The 13,406-nt window shown below is 44.1% G+C and overlaps 1 protein-coding gene across 7 annotated transcripts in view; it reads right to left on the bottom strand.

The window, feature by feature from the left end:
- Nucleotides 1–13,406, bottom strand: part of garnl3 (GTPase activating Rap/RanGAP domain like 3) — a 183,823-nt gene that overhangs the window by 91,315 nt on the left and 79,102 nt on the right. For all 7 annotated transcript variants that reach the window (XM_071351738.1, XM_071351733.1, XM_071351739.1 and 4 more), the window contains exons 3-4: nucleotides 10,694–10,768; nucleotides 815–914 (exon numbers count right to left, since the gene is read on the bottom strand). In XM_071351738.1, coding sequence (XP_071207839.1) covers nucleotides 815–914; nucleotides 10,694–10,768 — 175 coding nt within the window. The remainder of the gene's footprint in view (nucleotides 1–814; nucleotides 915–10,693; nucleotides 10,769–13,406) is intronic.

Genomic DNA, 13,406 nt, shown 5'->3' with positions numbered 1-13,406 from the left:
GCCCTGTTTCCATCGAGTATCATCGAGTACTCTCCTGGCTTGTAGAACATTGTGAATTGCCATGACGCAGTGGTCTGAGTGTTATGAGTTCGATCCCAGTGCTGCGCCATTGATTCTTTTTCGTGAGCGCCGAGGAAGTCGGAAGACGACTGGTATTTCTAGTGACAAGGCTGGATTCAAATACACTCCCATACGTTTAGCCCAGGCATTTGAAAGTAGTATTTGAAATAAGTAATTTATGGGAAATTATTTTCAAAATACTTTAAAATACTTCCAATAGAATTGTTATTTATTTATTTACCTAAGCAAGTCAGTAAAGAACAAATTCTTATTTACAATGACGGCCTACCGTCATGGGGACGGCTGCTGGGATTAAAAAATAATCATAAATACAATATCAATATAGGACAAAACACACATCACAACAAGAGAGACAATACAACACTACATAAAGAGAGACCTAAGACAACAACATAGCAAGGCAGCAACACATGACAACACAACATGGTAGCAACACAACATGGTAGCAACACAACATGGTAGCAGCACAAAACATGATACAAACATTATTGGGCAATTTATTGGAGTAGTTGATTCGAGCCATTTTATTGGAAAATATTCAAATTCACAGAAATAAGTATTTCAATAACAACTAATCAAATACACAGGTATTTGAACCCAGGTCTGGGGTGTGTGTGTTTGTGTGCGTGTGTGTGTGTGTGTGTGTGTGTGTGTGTGTGTGTGTGTGTGTGTGTGTGTGTGTGTGTGTGTGTGTGTGTGTGTGTGTAACAGAGAGGAGATGAGTAGAACAGACCTTTGCCCAGGAAGTATTTGAAGAACCATCTGGTGTGGTACTCTGGGTTCTCCAGATGGACATCGGTTCTTCTCCAGGTTCCCGGGGTGTAGTCCGTCGTCTACACACACACACACACACACACACACACACACACACACACACACACACACACACACACACACACACACACACACACACACACACACACACACACACACACACACACACACATATACACACACACATATATACACACACACAGATAGGTTAGTGACAAACACACACACATGCTTCCACACACACAATAAATATTTCACATCACAACACTCACAACAAACCTGATAATGGTCTCTGTACACAAGGGCGATTCATAACACTGTTGTCACTATTACATACAGTATAGTACACACACACACACACACACACACACACACACACACACACACACACACACACACACACACACACACACACACACACACACACACACACACACACACACACACACACACACACACACACACACACACACGCACACACACTCCCCCCTCCACTCAACTCCATCCCCCCGACACACACTGATTTACCACAATATACACATACATTGACCTACAGCCTGACCTTGAAAACAGAAACACACACATGGTTGTTCAGTCAGGGTTTCCCAGACGATGTTGAGGTGCTGACAGAAGAAAAGGTCCATTGTAACCAGTAGATGTCCCCGTCATCAATAATAATGTTAAGCCCTCTATAAGTCCTTCTACTAATGCACCTCCTCCTCATCATTGACAGGATGTCCCATTGTGGATTCATGCTATTGAGGGCAAGCCTCACACCTACCCACAGGCCGCACGCACGCGCGTGCACACACACACACACACACACACACACACACACACACACACACACACACACACACACACACACACACACACACACACACACACACACACACACACACACACACACACACACACACACACACACACACACACTGTGACAGGTGGGATGGGTTCTTAAACAGAGGGGAGAGGAGATAGGAGACACTTTAGTTTGTTTTTCTTTGCAGGGAAAACATCCCAGGTTGTCATGGTTACTGAAACAACGGTGCTTGTGGTGAGGTGGAAGAAAGGTGGAAGTGGTGTGTGTGAGTGAGTGTATGTGTGAGTGAGTGAGTGAGTGAGTGAGTGAGTGAGTGAGTGAGCGTGCATGCGTGCGTGCATGTGTGTGTGTGCATATGTGTTTGTGTGTGTGCGTGCGTGTGTATGAAAAAAGTATTCAAATGTATGCACTCCCTACCGTAAGTCACTCTGGATAAGACAGTCTGCTAAATGACTAAAATGTAACAAAATGTGTGTGTAAATACAATAGAATAGTCAAATTGACAGTGATGTACACTGTCATGTCTGGTGCATGTTAGGGCATGAACGTGACGGTGACGGAGATGGAGGGGATAGTGATAAAACATAAATGAAGACAAAAGTGTTGCTGTTTTGTTGTTCTCTTCGCCCATTCTCCCTATGGAGAGGAACGACAAAAAGAGAGCGAGAAGAGGAGAAGCTACACTGAACAAAAATATAAACGTAACATGTAATGTGTTGGTCCCATGTTTCATGAGCTGAAATTAAAGATCCCAGAAATGTGTTTACGTCCCTGTTAGTGAGTATTTCTACCATGCCAAGATAATCCATCTACCAGACAGGTGTGGCATATCAAGAAGCTGATTAAACAGCATGATCATTACACAGGTGCACCTTGTGCTGGGGACAATAAAAGACCACTCTAAAATGTGTAGTTTTGTCACACAACACAAGGCCACAGATGTCTCAAGTTTTTAGGGGGGAGTGCAATTGGCATGCTGACTGCAGGAATGTCCACCAGAGCTGTTGCCAGAGAATGTAATGTTCATTTCTCTACTATAAGCCGCCCCCAACGTCATTTTAGAGAATTTGGCAGTACGTCCAACCGGCCTCACAACCACAGACCACATATAACCACGCCAGCCCTCCACATCTGGCTTCTTCACCAGCGGGATAATCTGAGACCAGCCACCTGCATTGCAGAAGAAACTGTGGGTTTGCACAACCAAAGAATTTCTGCACAAACTGTCAGAAACCGTCTCAGGGAAGCTGATATGCATGTTCGTTGTCCTCACCAGGGTCTTGACCTGACTACAGTTTGGCGTCGTAACCGACTTCAGTGGGCAAATGCTCACCTTCAATGGCCACTGGCACCCCGGAGAAGTGTGCGCTTCACGGATGAATCCCGGTTTCAACTGTCACGGTCAGATGGCAGACAAGCATGTATGGCGTCGTGTGGGCAAGTGCGTGCGTGGGTGGAAGACAGATAGAAACAAGTTGCTGATGGCAACGTTGTGAACATGGTGCTGGTGGGGTTATGGAATGGGCAGGCTTAAGCTACGGACAACCAACACAATTGCATTATATTGATGGCAATTTGAATGCAGAGATATCGTGAAGAGATCCAAAGTCCCGTTGTCGTGCCATTCATCCGCCGCCATCACCTCATGTTTCAGCATTATAATACACGACCCCATGTCGCAATGATCTGTACATAATTCCTAGAAGCTGAAAATGTACCAGTTCTTCTATGGCCTGCATACTCACCAGACATGTCACCCATTGAGCATGTTTTGGATGCTGTGGATCGACGTGTACGACAGCGTCACAGATAGAACAATGAGACATATATTTCACCAGATGTATAAATGTGAAGCATCTGCTTGACGTTGCCACTTACTACCATATATGGTAGTGAGAGGAAGCCCAGCGTCCGTCAGTGGGAGAAGATGGAAGGAGATGGATTTTGGCCGACATTCTGCACATTTTGTCATCGCTGAAACATTTGATCTTAATACAGTTTTCTGTTCTAAAAACTACCATGTGTTATGAACAGAGTGGACTAAGTTTTGTAGACTTTACCCTTTGCCAGAGTAGGCATTCCCTACCTGAAATATGCAGACGTAAGCTAGAATGGGCCAATAGGATCTTGCTAGGTCGTGCTTGGCTCAGCCCAACTCCTTGCTTGTTCTGCCCACTATGACTCATTTGTTCACGTTGGAAACGGCAGGCTGTGGTCTATCTTCGTTTAGATATGAAAATCTTTGGCAGTATGTTCCAGTTCCCACCAATATCCAGCAACTTCGCACAGCTATTGGAAAGTAGTAGGACAACATTCCACAATAACACAGAACCCAAAGCAAATCAGGGGGAGAAAATAGGCTTATTCAAAGAGAACAAATCATAGTTGTTATGCTGGGAAGTAGATGACAGATGTTCCTTCTTCCTTGTCCTCAGTGATTCTCCACAGAACTAAGTGACAGGATGTAATTTATAATGCCCAACTCTAGCCTGTGGTTGAACAATTAGAATTCCTGGCAATAAAATTGGGCCAATGGCCAGATAACAAGTATCCCATTTCAGGCTCAATGTATAGACAATTTGAACCAATGAGAACTTGCCACATGTAGCTATGAGTCCTGGACTGAAATTCCTCCCATGTCTCTGACCCATTAATCAATAATTCCTTATTACAGAAAAACAACTATTTCCATTGATTGTTAATTCCCTCTTGACCTTTAGTCCTCTGCATTGTGTCTTAAACTATTCGTACAAGCCTGATCAACTCTATGCGAAGGATATGTGTCACACTGCATGAGGCAAGCGGTGGTCACACCAGATACTGACTGGCTTTCTGATCCATGCCTCTACCTTTAAAAACAATCTGTGACCAACATATGCATATCTGTATTCCCAGTCATGTGAAATCCATAGATTAGGATGTCACAGGAAGGCCAAAAAGATCATCAAGGATTCCATGTCTATGTATATAGGGCAGCAGCCTCTAAGATGCAGGGTTGCGCAACCGGGTGGTAGCCAGCTAGTGATGGCTATTTAACATTCTGATGGTCTTGAGATAGACTCTGTTTTTCAGTCTCTCGGTCCCAGCTTGGATGTACCTGTACTGACCTCGCCTTCTGGATGATAGCGGGGTGAACAGACAGTGGCTCGGGTGTTTGATGTCCTTGATGATCTTTTTGTTCTTCCTGTGACATCGGGTGCTGTAGTTGTCCTGGAGGGCAGGCAGTGTGCACCCGGTGATGTGTTTGGCAGACTGCACCACCCCCGACAGGATGCTCTCAATTGTGCATCTGTAAAAGTTTGTGAGGGTCTTAGGGACCAAGCCGAATTTCTTCAGCTTCCTGAGGTTGAAGAGGCGCTGTTGCTCCTTCTTCACCATACTGTCTGTGTGGGTGGACCATTTCAGATTGTCAGTGATGTGTACGCCGAAGAACTTGAAGCTTTTCATCTTCTCCACTGCGGTTCCGTCGATGTGGACACGGGTGTGCTCCCTCTGCTGTTTCCTGAAGTCCACAATCAGCTCCTTCGTTTATAGATATAGATTTTTCAGAGTTGGGAGGTAGTAACATTTTTCCGCATTGGGAGGTAGTAACATTTTTCCGCATTGGGAGGTAGTAACATTTTTCAGCGTTGGGAGGTAGTAAAATTTTTCAGCGTTGGGAGGTAGTAACATTTGGAAGCTTTGGGAGGTAGTAACATTTGGAAGCGTTGGGAGGTAGTAACATTTGGAAGCTTTGGGAGGTAGTAACATTTGGAAGCGTTGGGAGGTAGTAACATTTGGAAGCGTTGGGAGGTAGTAACATTTGGAAGCGTTGGGAGGTAGTAACATTTGGAAGCTTTGGGAGGTAGTAACATTTGGAAGCGTTGGGAGGTAGTAACATTTGGAAGCGTTGGGAGGTAGTAACATTTGGAAGCTTTGGGAGGTAGTAACATTTGGAAGCTTTGGGAGGTAGTAACATTTGGAAGCTTTGGGAGGTAGTAACATTTGGAAGCTTTGGGAGGTAGTAACATTTGGAAGCTTTGGGAGGTAGTAACATTTGGAAGCTTTGGGAGGTAGTAACATTTGGAAGCTTTGGGAGGTAGTAACATTTGGAAGCGTTGGGAGGTAGTAACATTTGGAAGCGTTGGAAGGTAGTAACATTTGGAAGCGTTGGGAGGTAGTAACATTTGGAAGCGTTGGGAGGTAGTAACATTTGGAAGCGTTGGGAGGTAGTAACATTTGGAAGCGTTGGGAGGTAGTAACATTTGGAAGCGTTGGGAGGTAGTAACATTTGGAAGCGTTGGGAGGTAGTAACATTTGGAAGCGTTGGGAGGTAGTAACATTTGGAAGCGTTGGGAGGTAGTAACATTTGGAAGCGTTGGGAGGTAGTAACATTTGGAAGCGTTGGGAGGTAGTAACATTTGGAAGCGTTGGGAGGTAGTAACATTTGGAAGCGTTTCCACGGTTTGGACAGATCAAAATTAACTTGATACCCTCGTCATTTTCATTACCAGATCCTTTCTATTCCTCTGACCCCGGTCAATCAATGTTGAGAGGGGGCGTTTTTATGGCAATTTAAAGGGAAAGACTCAGAAATATACCATGAAAGCTGGAGCAGATTGTCGACTGTTAGCTTTGTAAATTAATAAATATATAGACCCAATTTTGTTTTCTATTCCGTAGATTTCATTTAGAAAAACCCAATGTTAGAGACATGGGGGGATGGAATTCTCGATTCAATGAAACAAATGTTTTCTAGGTTAACACCCTACATATTGTCAGACAGGAGGAGAGCCGTTTGTTCATGTATTAAAGTTACTCAGAAAGAGACAGGGGTAGCCAACCTGTGCCGCGACTTCGGCTTTTTGACGTTAACAAGCCGACACTGGATTGGTTCAACAGTGCAGAAGGAACCTCCCCAAACCTTTTTTTTCTCGTCAGGACCAGAAAGATGCCTGCTTTGTTAGGTTAGGAAGGAAGAGACAGCGGCGGGAGAAAGGAAGGGAAGGCGGGACAGAGAGTTGAAACAGAAGGAGCGAGTGGAAGACAAATGTAGAAAGAGATATAAACAGAAAGTTAGAGCGCAAAACAGACATGGGAGGAAGGAACAAAACATTAATGGAGTGAGGGAATGAGAGAGAGATGAAGGGAATGAGAGAGAGATGAAGGGAATGAGGGAAAGATGAAGGGAATGAGAGATAAAGGGAACGAGAGAGAGATGAAGGGAATGACAGAAAGATGAAGGGAATGAGGGAAAGATGAAGGGAATGAGAGAGAGATGAAGGGAATGAGGGAAAGATGAAGGGAACGAGAGAGAGATGGAGGGAATGAGAGAGAGATGAAGGGAATGAGAGAAAGATGAAGGGAACGAGAGAGAGATGAAGGGAATGAGAGAGAGAGATGAAGGGAATGAGGGAAAGATGAAGGGAATGAGGGAAAGATGAAGGGAATGAGAGAGAGATGAAGGGAATGAGGGAAAGATGAAGGGAACGAGAGAGAGATGGAGGGAATGAGAGAGAGATGAAGGGAATGAGAGAAAGATGAAGGGAACGAGAGAGAGATGAAGGGAATGAGAGAGAGATGAAGGGAATGAGAGACGAAGGGAATGAGGGAAAGATGAAGGGAATGAGAGAAAGATGAAGGGAACGAGAGAGAGATGAAGGGAATGAGAGAGAGATGAAGGGAATGAGAGAGAGATGAAGGGAATGAGAGAGAGAGATGAAGGGAATGAGGGAAAGATGAAGGTAATGAGAGAGAGATGAAGGGAATGAGAGAGAGATGAAGGGAATGAGAGAGAGATGAAGGGAATGAGAGAGAGATGAAGGGAATGAGAGAGAGATGAAGGGAATGAGGGAAAGATGAAGGGAACGAGAGAGAGATGAAGGGAATGAGAGAGAGATTAAGGGAATGAGGGAAAGATAAAGGGAATGAGAGAGAGATGAAAGGAATGAGAGAGAGATGAAGGGAATGAGGGAAAGATGAAGGGAATGAGAGAGAGATGAAGGGAATGAGAGAGAGATGAAGGGAATGAGAGAAAGATGAAGGGAACGAGAGAGAGATGAAGGGAATGAGAGAGAGATGAAGGGAATGAGAGAGAGAGATGAAGGGAATGAGGGAAAGATGAAGGGAATGAGAGAAAGATGAAGGGAATGAGAGAGAGATGAAGGGAATGAGGGAAAGATGAAGGGAATGAGAGAGAGATGAAGGGAATGAGGGAAAGATGAAGGGAACGAGAGAGAGATGAAGGGAATGAGAGAAAGATGAAGGGAATGAGAGAGATGAAGACAACGAGAGAGAGATGAAGGGAACGAGGGAAAGATGAAGGGAACGAGAGAGAGATGAAGGGAATGAGAGAAAGATGAAGGGAATGAGAGAGAGATGAAGGGAACGAGAGAAAGATGAAGGGAATGAGGGAAAGATGAAGGGAACGAGAGAGAGATGAAGGGAATGAGGGAAAGATGAAGGGAACGAGAGAGAGATGAGGGGAATGAGAGAAAGATGAAGGGAATGAGAGAGAGATGAAGGGAACGAGAGAGAGATGAAGGGAATGAGGGAAAGATGAAGGGAACGAGAGAGAGATGAGGGGAATGAGAGAAAGATGAAGGGAATGAGAGAGAGATGAAGGGAATGAGAGAAAGATGAAGGGAATGAGAGAGAGATGAAGGGAATGAGAGAGAGATGAAGGGAATGAGAGAGAGATGAAGGGAATGAGAGAGAGATGAAGGGAATGAGAGAGAGAGATGAAGGGAATGAGGGAAAGATGAAGGGAATGAGGGAAAGATGAAGGGAATGAGAGAGAGATGAAGGGAATGAGGGAAAGATGAAGGGAACGAGAGAGAGATGGAGGGAATGAGAGAGAGATGAAGGGAATGAGAGAAAGATGAAGGGAACGAGAGAGAGATGAAGGGAATGAGAGAGAGATGAAGGGAATGAGAGAGAGAGACGAAGGGAATGAGGGAAAGATGAAGGGAATGAGAGAAAGATGAAGGGAACGAGAGAGAGATGAAGGGAATGAGAGAAAGATGAAGGGAACGAGAGAGAGATGAAGGGAATGAGAGAGAGAGATGAAGGGAATGAGGGAAAGATGAAGGGAATGAGGGAAAGATGAAGGGAATGAGAGAGAGATGAAGGGAATGAGGGAAAGATGAAGGGAACGAGAGAGAGATGGAGGGAATGAGAGAGAGATGAAGGGAATGAGAGAGAGAGACGAAGGGAATGAGGGAAAGATGAAGGGAATGAGAGAAAGATGAAGGGAACGAGAGAGAGATGAAGGGAATGAGAGAGAGATGAAGGGAATGAGAGAGAGATGAAGGGAATGAGAGAGAGAGATGAAGGGAATGAGGGAAAGATGAAGGGAATGAGAGAGAGATGAAGGGAATGAGAGAGAGATGAAGGGAATGAGAGAGAGATGAAGGGAATGAGAGAGAGATGAAGGGAATGAGAGAGAGATGAAGGGAATGAGGGAAAGATGAAGGGAACGAGAGAGAGATGAAGGGAATGAGAGAAAGATGAAGGGAATGAGAGAGAGATGAAGGGAATGAGAGAGAGATGAAGGGAATGAGAGAGAGATGAAGGGAATGAGAGAGAGATGAAGGGAATGAGAGAGAGATGAAGGGAATGAGAGAGAGATGAAGGGAATGAGGGAAAGATGAAGGGAATGAGAGAGAGATGAAGGGAATGAGGGAAAGATGAAGGGAACGAGAGAGATGAAGGGAATGAGAGAAAGATGAAGGGAATGAGAGAGAGATGAAGACAATGAGAGAGAGATGAAGGGAACGAGGGAAAGATGAAGGGAACGAGAGAGAGATGAAGGGAATGAGAGAAAGATGAAGGGAATGAGAGAGAGATGAAGGGAACGAGAGAAAGATGAAGGGAATGAGGGAAAGATGAAGGGAACGAGAGAGAGATGAAGGGAATGAGGGAAAGATGAAGGGAACGAGAGAGAGATGAGGGGAATGAGAGAAAGATGAAGGGAATGAGAGAGAGATGAAGGGAATGAGAGAAAGATGAAGGGAATGAGAGAAAGATGAAGGGAATGAGAGAAAGATGAAGGGAATGAGAGAGAGATGAAGGGAATGAGAGAAAGATGAAGGGAATGAGAGAGAGATGAAGCTTGTTCTTTTTGTGAGAGTGAATATCATTCCAGTTAATGTGGTCTATTGTATACGTTATTCAAACTTAAAGAGCCTGATAAGGTTTCTATGTTAAAGGGATAGTTCAGACAAATTACAAAATGACACATTGGTTTTACCTACCCTGTAAGCAGTCTATGGACAAGGTATGACAACAATCCATGCTTTTGGTGTAGCTACCCTGGCACTGTTTCCAAATGCTCATATTTTAGCATTTGTGGCACAAATCTCATTCAAGTCATGGGACCGATATTAGCATACTTGGCGCATCAGCCAATGCGTGGCTACTAAATGTGAAAATCTTGTGTAAAGAATATGTTTGGAAACATTATTTCAAGTTATTGAATCAACTTAATTTCTTGATTTACAGGGAATGGATTTATTAGCTTGTAAGCTAATTGTAGAAAACATTGGTTGTATTTACAATAAATATTAGTTTGTATTTGTTATTTATTAGGTTTAACCAAAGGGAAAAGTCGGTTGAGTGTTGAGAGAAATAGGTTTCACCTTGAAATATAGGTTGGGTAATAATCAAATAAAACAGTTGGCATTAAATCATTTGGTTTCAACAAATGTTGTATTTTTCAATTGGGATGGTTGGATTCAAACGCATGTACTCATTTACATAACCGGTACCAGTTAAAGTATTTATTTTGGGGGTTGATCCAAAGACATAGTTTTTACTGTTTAATTGTTCACCAGCTCATGACCAAAAACACACACACACACACACTGATCACTACGTCCCCATATGTCCCATGACTGTGTGTGATTGCATGCGTCATGTATGGGTCATTGTAGATCCAAATAAATAACTGTGAATATCCATGTGTTGGTGTATGTCCATAGACTTCTCACACTCTACAGTGAGTGTGTGTATGTGGGTGCGTGTAGGGGTCCTCACCTCATCTGATGAGCCATTCTCCACTCGGAAACGACCCGCTCTCTGTATGGCTCCATCTGCATCACTAGAGATCAGCTAGAGGGAGGAGCGAGAGAGAGAGAAAGAAAGAGGAGAGGGAGAGAGAGAGAGAAAGAGAAAGGAGGAGAGGGAGCGATAGAGAGAAAGAGAAGAGGGAGAGAGAGAAAGAGGAGAAGGAGAGATAGAGAGAGAAAGAAAGAGGAGAGGGAGAGAGAGAGAGAGAGAGAGATAGAGAAAGAGGAGAGGGAGAGAGAAAGAGGAGAGGGAGAGAGAGAGAGAAAGAGGAGAGAGAGAGGGAGAAAGAGGAGAGGGAGAGAGAGAGAGAAAGAGGAGAGAGAGAGAGAGAAAGAAAGATGAGAGGGAGAGAGAGAGAGAGAGAGGAGAGAGAGATAGAGAAAGAGGAGAGGGAGAGAGAAAGAGGAGAGGGAGAGAGAGAGAGAAAGAGGAGAGAGAGAGGGAGAAAGAGGAGAGGGAGAGAGAGAGAGAAAGAGGAGACGGAGAGAGAGAGAGAGTGAGACAGAGAGAGGAGAGAGGAGAGAGAGGAGAGAGAGAGAGAGAGAGAGAGAGAGAGAGAGAGAGAGAGAGAGAGGAGGGGTAGACACTTTATAGGCACAATTCATCTCATGTATAGAGAATTCAAACGCAAACTAGTCCCATTCCATTTACAGCAGCGTTACAGCAGCGGGAGAGAGAGAAACAGAGAGCGGAAGAGAGGAATAGATCAGAGTCATTAACATGAGACAATGAAACTAAGTGGAACAACTGACATCAACAGTCTGGATGACAGTAAAGAGGAACACATGACAGACATTATTAGCATGTGACCACAATAGTCTCTAGTGGTTGGCTAGATTACCACTACCAATTCATCTGAACACACCATTGCTGCTTCCCAACTGGCACACAATTCCCAATATACAGCCCCATAGGGTTCTGGTTAACAGCAGTAGCTTAAAGGGTGTCAATTGGGACACAACAAATGTTATAGGACAATATTCTTCCCTTTTAAACCCATAAAATGTTCCCTTTTTTAAAGCTGTAATCCTCTTCCCACCTTCCTACACATCCGTTCTATTCTTCTCTAGTTCCCTATTTTCTTTACATCTCTCCTCCACCCCCTCTTCCACCGAAATCTCTCTCTCCTTTGTCATTTTATCTAATTTCCCCCCCCTCTCTTTATCACATTTTTTCTTCTCTCTCTCGCTCTCTCTCGCTCTCTCTCTCTCTCTCCCTGGACAAGAGAGACAGAAAACCAGACAAGGAGAGAGTGAAACTGCAAATCAGTCTAACAGTCCTTTCGTGATATCTTCAAGTGCTCTGATAAATTCCGTTCCTGAAATGGGAGAGTGGTTACATTTCTCCAGCCCCATCCCTCAGCTGTTTACCAAAACAAGTGGTGGGTAAACCGCTTGTTGTTTTCCGAATCCCAGATTGCCTCTTTAAGACACGCATAAACGCTTTTAAACACAGAACAACTATTAATCATGGGTTTAAATTATGTTTTTTTCAGCCTAGTTCTGGACTAAGAAACATGGCTTATTTAAAAATATATATATATATTTCACCTTTATTTAACCAGGTAGGCCAGTTGAGAACAAGTTCTCATTTACAACTGCGACCTGGCCAAGATAACAAAGACAATGACAAAAACAACAACACAGAGTTACACATAAACAACGTACAGTCAATAACACAAAAGAAAATAAAAATAGAAAGATCTATGTACAGTGTAAATGTAGAAGAGTAGGGAGGTAGGGAATAAATAGGCCCTAGAGGAGAAAATAATTACAATTTAGCATTAACACTGGAGTGATAGATGTGCAGATGATGATGTGCAAGTAGAGATACTGGGGTGCAAAGAGCAAGAGGGTAAGTAATAATATGGGGATGAGGTAGTCGGGTGTGCTATTTACAGATAGGCTGTGTACAGGTACAGTTCATCTCTGTCTGGGAAATTGAACCATAGGCCGGGATTCAATCCGATTGCGCTTTGTTTTTATTGAGCTGACATATGCAACGTTTACTGTATATGCGAACACATCGGATTGAATCCCAGCCACAGTAAGTCATCCTCTGTGTTGTCCTCAGTCCTAATAATGATGCTAGCTTTTGTTTACAATGGTCCTCCAGTGACAATACAGGACCTGCTAGGACCAGCTTCTTCCACTGTGTTGTGTGATTGTGTTTACTACTCTCCATAGCAAAAGAGGAGGAAGTAGCCAGATTCACCTGTCTCTCCATCAACCTAACATTTCTTCTCACTGTGGAGACATGACATCCTCTCTCCTTTCCTTCCCCTCCTCCTCTCCTCCCACCCCCCCCTTGCCCCTCATACCGCACAAAGCCTGGTTGCCTGGCAACCCAACACAGAACCTCTCCTCTCTGCTCTCTCTCCATCTTCTCCCTCTACTCAGTTGCTTTTTCCCTCTTCCCTCTCTAACTCTGTCTTCTGTCATTCTCTGAATGATATAAAGTTGTGCTCTGCCAAAGTGTTCACCAAAACGTGGCACAGTGCTGGCACACCGGACTCTCTCTGCATGCATGTGTGTGTGTTCTGCCGCAGATGGTCTATAATGGTCAGAAGAAGCCAAGAGGAGAACAGGAAGTCCAGGGAGGTGTGTGTGTGTATGCGTGCGTGTGTTTATGGGGGGTTGGGGGTTATGCAATGTAGGCAGTTTTCCATGTCTATAATTCC

The sequence above is a fragment of the Salvelinus alpinus genome, chromosome 18 (assembly GCF_045679555.1).
Source record: "Salvelinus alpinus chromosome 18, SLU_Salpinus.1, whole genome shotgun sequence".
Classification (NCBI taxonomy): domain Eukaryota; kingdom Metazoa; phylum Chordata; class Actinopteri; order Salmoniformes; family Salmonidae; genus Salvelinus; species Salvelinus alpinus.
The sequence above is the reverse complement of the archived record's forward strand: the minus strand, read 5'-3'. Positions and strand labels throughout refer to the sequence as shown.